The sequence below is a fragment of the Buceros rhinoceros genome, unplaced genomic scaffold, assembly GCF_000710305.1.
Source record: "Buceros rhinoceros silvestris isolate BGI_N320 unplaced genomic scaffold, ASM71030v1 scaffold11948, whole genome shotgun sequence".
NCBI lineage: Eukaryota > Metazoa > Chordata > Aves > Bucerotiformes > Bucerotidae > Buceros > Buceros rhinoceros.
In genome coordinates this window covers 20735-30174 of record NW_010425203.1, presented here as the reverse complement: position 1 = coordinate 30174, position 9440 = coordinate 20735, and the positions used below count along the sequence as shown (strand labels likewise).

At 38.4% G+C, this 9440-nt stretch overlaps 1 protein-coding gene across 1 annotated transcript in view; it reads left to right on the top strand.

Annotated features, from left to right (window-relative positions):
• The window catches only part of RGS7 (regulator of G-protein signaling 7), an 85898-nt gene that overhangs the window by 65058 nt on the left and 11400 nt on the right, over nt 1-9440 (top strand). Inside the window, exons 12-13 of the mRNA XM_010141059.1 lie at nt 5419-5605; nt 8872-8961. Coding sequence (XP_010139361.1) covers nt 5419-5605; nt 8872-8961 — 277 coding nt within the window. The remainder of the gene's footprint in view (nt 1-5418; nt 5606-8871; nt 8962-9440) is intronic.

Below are 9440 nucleotides of genomic sequence, written 5' to 3'. Positions count from 1 at the left end.
TCTTTCTATTAAAATGCCGTTATTTTACATAGCTAAAAGACCCAATGTTACTGCTTCATGAACTTGGACTAAGCTGGCTGAGAATCTCATTCTTAGTGAGGATAGATCCTGTCCTAAGAAACAGAATAGGGATGAAGAAACGAGCCATGAGTTAGAACTAAGAACTGTGCAATGATTAGGAATGCAAGCAGGTTTCACCTTCTTACTGTATCTCTCTGCTTTTTTTTCTTTGCCTGTAAATGGGGATTAATAATATTTCACTCTCTAAAAGGGTGTTGTAAAGCACAGCAAAGGAATAAAACCATCTAAGCAGTTCTGTCGGTGCGGTAACGTCATTACAGTGTGATTGCAGCTTGCCAACACCAGGGGTGGATTCTGCATTCACCTAACGCAGGCTGTGACTTGTAATCTCTTGTTACCATGCAGATTTTTTTGAGAGATCGCTTTACATTCTGTTCACTGCACAAAACAAATAGCTACATTAACATATGATTTGGATAACAGATTTATAAAATTCCCACTGCCTGTTACCAGAACGGTGACCATTGTTTAAAATTCAGAAGATTCAGTTTCAGCATGATCCAAAGAGCTTGGTCACAAGGCTGTCCAAGCACTGAAAAAGGACTTCTCAGGAGTGAGGTAGTGAAATGAATCTTACTGGAATGTGGCACCTGGAGACCTAATGCTTTCCATCCCTGTAGAAGATGCCCATTCCTCTCCATATCCTTTGTTTGTCTGTAGTGCTGCAGAATTCTTTGGAAAGTTAATACTCATTATGCTGACTGTACATTTCCTCCCAGGTGGTTGTTTTGTAGGGATTGCAGCCTGGAAGTATCTCAATGGTTTCAGGCCTGCCAACCTGAAAGCCTGTCCAAGTCACTATGCAGTATTGCAGTAGGTGTGACCTCCGTGGCAGCGCTTAGACTGCAGAAGCCTCCTAGATTAATGAAGGGAGAGTGGTGACAGGACACGTGTCATACTGCACAGAAGGAAAAGCTGCTGTACCCCTGGGCCCTCATTTATCAGTTTCCATAACGTGTGAGTAAATATGGAAGAGGGACTTTCAGTTCTGGTTGTCCAGAAAAAGAAAAGCGACTGAGGAGTTAGCTAGATTTAGATGTTTTCTCTCAACAAATTTTCTCTGACCATCCCCCTGCAAGCTGAGATTTTGTGAGATGTTTATTTTGGACTCATCCATTTAAGTTGTAGAAATGTTCTGTGCTGGAGATAGAGGCTTCAATTATGTCCTGTAGAGAAAATAAATAAAACCCTACATACACATTACTAAAAATTTGCAGTGTGGCCTACAAACTGTTTCAGTCATAGTGCATAATTATATGTTTAACTTAATTCAGTGGTTCTGGTTATTCTTTTGACAACATCATAACAGTGCTTTTACTAGAGAAGAGGGAGAACGTTGCAAGTTTTATCCAGACTGTTTCGCTTGCACTTTTTTGCTCTTTATTACTGATCACCATTCTTGATAACTTTAAATGCAAGACATTTCTGTCTTCACTGATGGTGGAGGAGAGAGTTCTGTACATTTCAAAGTATGAAGATTTACTGATTAACTCTCCTTGATGTTGGTCCTGCCAGTCTGCACAGAAGTGTTGGTGATGACACTTTCCCATACAGTATGGGCACTCATAATGTTTATCCTTCACACTATTGATTATGAGACTCTGGTTTGGGTCCTAATAACTTGGGCAAAATTCAGTGCTCAAGGCTGAAACTGCCTGTGCTTTATTTCTCATTCAGACTCAAGCTTAAACTCCAAGTCCCAGCAGTCTTGCCATTTCTGCAGATTAGATGAAAAGGAACTAGCTGCAATATTTAATTGCTTTTCTTTGTCACTGAAAGTCATTGAAGACTTTCAGCACTACTATGTCCTGAAGCTTGAAGTTGTACTTGGCAAGAAGGTGGACTCTAGGAATCAGAGAGTAGTGTTTCCTGCCCCTAGAAAAATGTTAGCTGGTTTTCTTCATGGAGTTTGTAGAAGTTTTTGTTTGCTTTTGTTGAAAATGCTGACAGGTCTGTCCTACAACTTGTTGTGTTCCATGCACTGGGTGCAAAGCCCACGTAGTTCCCACTTCATTAGCTCCACACTCTGCCTAAACCTCACACATTTTGTGGAGTATCACTGCAGCCTTTCTCTTGCTCTGCCTTCCTAAGTGCTAAATGTAATTGATTAGTTTGATCTGGGATCTGCTGATGGCTGTATCTGACATTTAGGTCAGTTAATGGGACAGAAGCCATGTTGCAGCTGTGATATTTATCTTGAAAGGCCACCCTCACTTTGAAAGTATTCCATGAGGAGGACATAATTCCCAGATGTCTTGCAACATGTGTCTTACCATGTCATCTGGCTGGATATATGATTATCACATGCTGTACACCCTCACTCAGCTATACATCTAGCATGTGACCCAGCATGTGGCAAGCCAAATGCTGGGACAGAAGGCAGCAGAAAGTTTTACACACAGCTACTCAGGTGGCTGTTCAAACGGTACTGAGCATCTTTCAGAGAGAGTCTCCATGGCAAAAGCAAACCTCCCCGACAGAAGACAGTTTCATCCAAGGGCAGAGAAACTGAACTTCCAAGAAGTAGCACTAAGTCTGTGTATATCACTGTCCAGACACTGCAGTCGGGTTCTCTCCCCTCTCCTGCTCTTGCACATATTTGTGGTTGCCCGCTGTGTGCTGTTTGCTACAGGAGTCTTCTCTTGCTCTGGTCACACGTTATGAAGCAGAGAGCTGTAAAAGTGGACAGGGAGCTCTTTTGATTTTGAGGACCTTTGCCTCAAATCAAGCCTTGAAGATTTCATTTCAGCTTCATCTGTGCTATCGGTTGCCATGGAATATTTGGAAAAGTTATTTTTGAAAATGCAAGAGGTGGCAGACTTATTTTTGGCATTTCCTAACTTTGCATATTTGACTTTAACTCTCTGTGGGAAAGGAGCAGGCAATTTTTCTTGAAATATTAGTAAGTAGATTCAAATGTTAGAATGTGTGTTGGCTATGAAATAAGCACCCTAGACATAACATACTGCAGAAATCAGCATTTTCTTTCCACTTTTACAGAGGTTTCTATATTCTATAGTCTATATTTCTATATACACATTTTCAATAGGATTTTTGAATGATAATGTTAGAAGGGTAAAATCAAATTAATCTATCCAAGAGCTGGTGTTCAGCCAGTAAGGATGAGTCTGTACAACCTGCCTATTCTCTGCTGGAAGCGGAATATTTCCTTGAAGAGGTTAAATTTATCTCCCATCTATTTCCCTGTAACTGAGTATAACCTACTATATGGAAACAGTTACTTGCAAAAGAAAATATCATCCTAAGGCATGTTTGTGCTGACTTCCAGAAGTATTGGCAGTGATATAATGGAACATATGTGACATCTCTGAGCTAGATCCTCAGGATGTCTGCAGGGTGATAGAAAATGTGTGTTTACAAGGAACGTTCTTCTCTTTCATTTTCCTATTCCTTACCTGACTTTGATACACATGAGTAATCAGTTAGTCCCAGAAGATGCATTTGAAGGGGTTAGCACTGCAGGATATACACTTTTAAATGCAAATATCAAAAGCCGCTTAAGGAAACCAAAGTAGGTTGCCCAAATTTGACAGTGAACTGAATTAGAGTTTGTGAGCCTTGCAGTTTTTAAAGTCGAGTTATGAGGCCTCTATTCTTACTGTATTGCCATCAGATTCTCAGGATACGTCCCCCAGGCTCTGCAGATCTATGTTCACTTCACATTGCAGTTCATAGAGAAAAGTGATGCTACCCAGAATTTTTGAAACTGAAGTTCTTCTGTTGGCACAGACTCCCTTTGTGACCTTGGAAAAACCACTGTACATTATCACATTATTAATTTATTTGCAAAACTGGGTCAATAATACTTCTCTGTCTCTTGGAGAACCTAAAGGGATCAATAGACAGAAAGATTGTGCTTAGATACTTTGGCAGTTGAAGGGCGTAGTAATACCTAAAACAGTCATATCAGTAGAGTGAAGCTGACCATAGTGGCTTGTGAGCAATGAGCACAGGCTGCTTCCATGTGTGCTACAGAGGAGTTTCAAAACAGGACTATGAAGGACTAATTCATGGAAGGTAAATCAAGTGAACAATGTCTTATAGGAGGAATACTCTAAGGTTTTCTTTGCTATGTCTTACTATCTTCTCTTAAGAGTTGCTGCAGTAACTGTATTAGAATTTGGATTGAGGGTGGTATCATTCTGCTTTCTTCAGCGGTCTGAGTAACAGTTCCACTGTTCCTCTCCCGTATCCCATCCTTGTTTGATATCACGGTGTAAGCAAGGTGAAACCACATTTTAAAGGTTCACCCAAATTATTTGTCAGTCTTGTAAAATCCAGCTTATTTCACAGTTGACTGACTTCATGGTTAGAAACACATTCTAAAAAACCAAACTGTAGTTGAGCTCTTCGGTAGGGGGAGTACTGAGTGATCTTCATCATGTCTATGCAAGGGATCCTAGGTAAATTTAGAATTATTTTGTGCATGGATAGAGTCTGGACTCCCGTAGAAGAAATAATGATAACAGTCATAATCGCAGATGAAAAGGGATTGTTGAGGCTTATAGCTAGCTAGCTGTGATCACAAAGTGCTCAAGACCTTCTTTAGTGATCCTGCTCCAGACTGAGCGAGAGGGATACAATGAACTAGCCTGCTCGATGTTGGTTTGCTCAGCAGCAGAAGAGAGAATGGGCACTCCCATTCAGCATTTTAGGGAAAATATGCATAGAAATGCAACGCTGAAGAAAGAAATTAAACTATAGCGAGCAAAACAAATGGTTTTCTAGTTTATACATAATTTGTGGAGTAATAGTAACAAAATTACAGTTGCACAGTTCGTAGTTTAGCAGATTCATGTAGATAGCAAGAACATAAGTGCTTATTAGCTTTTGAAGGAATATCAAAAAACAATAGGTTTATAAGTGATATAAGCCCTTGTGGTTCAGGTGACATGAAATCTCATTTTAATTCCAGTTAAATGGAAACCTCCCTTAAGCAAGTTACCCCTTCCTAAGTAATAAAGTATTTCTCACCTGTCTCATGAAGAGACTTGTAATAATTGCTTCTTAAGGTGGATCGATTGCATGAGACAGTATACCAGAATGCTGATCCCAACATAATTTCACATACTTTTCTTATTTTAGCATGTCTTAGATGAAAACTTCAGTTACTACAGGAATATTAAACAACACACTTTCACTCCTAAAGAGTCTGCCCCAACTTTTTTAGGAGTTTTGGGTTTTGCTTTTGTTTGCAGTTTACTTTCCTTTTTTTTTTTTTTTTTTTTTTTTTTTTTTTTAAGAGCAGAGAAGAGTGTGAGCATTTCATTAATAATTACACTGAACTGGAAGTTAAAATGGTATGTTGTGTCGTAGGTTCTGGTTAGCAGTAGAAGACCTGAAGAAGAGGCCTATCCGTGAAGTTCCTGCTCGTGTCCAAGAAATCTGGCAAGAATTTCTCGCTCCAGGTGCACCCAGCGCTATCAATCTAGATTCAAAAAGTTATGACAAAACCACACAGAATGTAAAGGACCCTGGAAGATACACATTTGAAGATGCTCAGGTCAGTTTCCAATTCTGTTTAGGGACATTTGAAATAGAATATTGGCTAGCGAAATCTATATACAAAAAAATAAGTTATATTTGGGAATTAAGTGGTAGTGCTCTTCCTAAAGTGCCATTTTGATAATGCAAATGGGTAACATTCTTTCATTTGTGAGGTCTATGAATTACTAAAGCTCTTCATGAAAATTCTGTGGCTGGAATGGAGTCTTCAAGTGGACCTCAAATAGAGCAAAGCACATAGTGCAGTGAAAATGGTATCTTCATGTTCCTGTTTTATTAATTTTCTTACTCAGTTACATGAACAGAAAAGCTTCCTTTCCCACACACATTGATTTGTAGTTCTCAAGATACGCCTCTTAAAAACTTCCTGTGATACAGGCTCAATGCCTGTTCTCTCAATGTGTGTCAGAAAGTATTGTTATCATTTCTAGTAGTCATAGGTTCCCATTATTCAAAGAATATGACCCATGTGAGAATAACATTTTATAACAGCTTGTGCAGAAGTATCACATTTCACAGATGTTGTGTATTCTATACCTTATTAAACTACTATCTACAGAACACTGGGCAAAGATCCTAAAGATCTGCTCTTCAATAGTCAGTATTACAGCTGTAAGGAACAGTCTGTAACTACCATTTGGCTTTTCAGAGTCTGATTTAGTTACAGTTTGAGTATCATCATCAAAATATACGTTTGACCAGAGCTAGGTTTGTGAAAATACTTCTGATTTTTGAGATTGGAAGAAAATGTTAAAAAAACAAAATGGTAAAATAAATATCTTGGTTTTCCTCAGAAGAAAAAACATGTACTTCTGAAAATTAAATGCAACATTTTATGTGCTTTATTATTTAGTATTTCATCTATGCAGGCTTCTGAGAAAAGCAATAGAAAAGAATTGGATTCACAGTAATCATAGCAGAACCAGTACCATCCTCCCTTTTCCATCAGCAGCCTACTGATGAAAATTTAATTATTAATGCCAAGTGAAATGGTGTCAAAAGGGGAGATTGAGATCATATCCCTGCAGAATTTTCTACAGCTTGATTATTATGTCATCATCTTGCGAGTCAGGAGATGCTGCTGCAAGTCCCACAAAGGAGAGAAGGGAATTGAATTGGGACTTTCTACTTTTTGGGAAAATATCTCTGCCCTACATAGTGGGGGAATAATTCTACCACCTCTTCATTTTGCTATTATGGGAATAACAATTTATGATGCAACAACAAACTTCCCATTCAACACTATATCATACACACTGTTTTGAAGTACTCTGCCTTAAGCCAAGAACATAGTTTTTGCTTGCGTCTGCTGACTCCCTGGAGATTTAGGAGTGCAGGGTATAGCAAAGACATAAATTACACAAATAAACAATCTAGCAAGATGAAAGGTTTTTTAAAAAAGGCTTTGCAGTTGAGTCAGTAAAGGACAATTAAATTTTTTACCAGTATCCAATTATTTTTTTTTAAATAGGTGTAAAATTTCAACACCATTTTATTTCCAGATCTCTCTCCTCTTTTTCTTTCCCCCCTCTAATTTTCCTTCATTTATGAAAGACATAGAGAATTCAGTCTTTATGCAAGCAGAACTTTTCGTCTTGTCAGATGTCTTACATGATCCAGTTCAGCATACAACTTGAACCGGGAAGCCTCCATTTCTCTTAAAAGGGGGACAACTCTGTACCTATCCTGTTCTGACCTGAAACTTTAGGACCTACACAGAGTGCCCCTCCTGAAGTGGTCGGGTTTGTCAGGAGTCGGCTTTGCCTCTGCAACAGGCTCTTTATGGCCTGCCAGTTGGAAATGAGGCCACTTATAAGCCATGCTGGCAGCTGGCAGGTCATTTAGTTGTGTTTAGAAATGCTTTGAAAAGCATTTCTGGGCTTGAAAGATGGCACCACAGAACTCTGCGTCAAATGAGAGTGATACATAAGTAAAAATAGACTGATTGTGCTAAATAACATCCAGCCTCAACTCCTGACAAAGACTAATAGAGCCTAATTTATTCTTGCTTTTACAAGACCAGGTTTTGCACGGAAATAACGTTTTAATGCCATCGCCATTGATAAGTACAACAGGAGCAAAGTCCTTTCTGCTCTCTGTTGGCTACATTGGCTGCTTTTGTAGAAACTGAGTGGAATAAAAACCCCTCAAATGAACCTCCCTGAGTTCTGAATAGACAGCAGAATTTCTCTGCTTAGTGCAAGAAATACAATGAAAGGCACTTAGAATCATTTCTAGAGTTTCTAATACAACAAAAATTAAATACCAGTTTCAATTTCACCTTGCCATAATTTTCAAGCAAGGTGGTTGGGTTTGTTTGGGTTTTTTTCCCATTCACTTATTTTATGCAGTGCCAAGCTGAGAAAAAGTATTTACTTCATGGTTTATTTGCTCTTTCCTGATTGCTGTGCTACAACTTTCGATTAATAAAAGGTAGGGTTTGAGTAAAAAATAAACCAAAAATAGCTAACACAGTTCTGTGGATTTTTAGAAAATATTGAGAGTATTTCCTATTCCTGTTACTTTTCCTACAAATCTCTTTCCTATCATTAAAACTAGAACTAGAATTACAAATTGTCCTACCTCACAAGTTTTTAGTTCTTCGTATTTTAAAAAAATGAGAATGCTCCAAAAAGAAAAGCTCTATAAGTTGCCTGTGTCATTTGTTTTCTAGATAACGGTTTCCAAATTTTCGTATGCCTCTGAAGAATAAATATCTTGGAAATTAAATTAGCCTAGAACTGGTTTTCAATTTGCATATGTATTTTCCTTTTTATATTGTCAGCTGGATAGCAGACTAAACATCTGTCAAAGGATGTTTTCAAGGGTTGCCAGGGGATATCCTCCCTAACGTAAGCACTCATTTGCGGTGCCGAATTAGAAACCTAGTACCTTTTCCCAGCCTATGAAGTCAGAAAAGCATCTCCAGCAACTAATTCAGAAAATCTGATGAGGAACGATCCACAGCTCATGATATAGTCACTTAGCTAAACTGACTAATGTAAGGGAGGTTTGAAACCAGCTCCTAAGCTCGGACTCCATTGTGAATTCTTAGAAAAATAATTCTGTACGGACTATAAATTAAAGAAAGATGCATTGTGTTCTTTATACATAACAAATAGGTGGCATTTCTGCTTTAAGAATAGAGAGCAACTCAGCCCTAGCTTCAGAACTGCAACCTGCCATCCCATAAAACATATATGAATGCCTCCTATTTTACATGTCTTCCTCTATGGGAGTAACAGCTCCTGCTTTCACTTTCAGGAGCACATTTATAAACTGATGAAAAGTGATTCTTATCCTCGTTTTATACGATCCAGTGCCTACCAGGAGCTGCTACAGGCCAAGAAAAAGGTATTGGTCCATCTTGCCTTTGTCTTGCCACTGTGCAAAGCGGTGGTTATGTTTGCAACAATACTCAGTCTTCTCTCCCCTGTGCCAGTGCAACTGGATATCTGGTAGGTGACCAGCTTGGCGTGTTTGGAGGGTCACATACATACAGGAGTTCAATATACATATATGTGTATATATCCTGCATGCGGGCATGTTTCAATAAGTTAATCTAGCAAAACTTATTTTTATTTTTACATCCCATATTGTACTGTTTTCTCTGTTATGAAGCACCTTAAATTGCAAAGTGCTTTACAATTACATTAAAAAAATAAAATAAAATCCCAGAAGAATAGTCTTTCATGTTTGCAAGTTTGCTTATGTAATAATTGTTGTTCTCTTTATTCCACCTACAAAAGCTACAGAATGTGTTTAGAAACAATCTTATTCGTATTAATAACTTCTAATTTCAACTATAAATGTAGGAGCTTCTCAATTCTGTT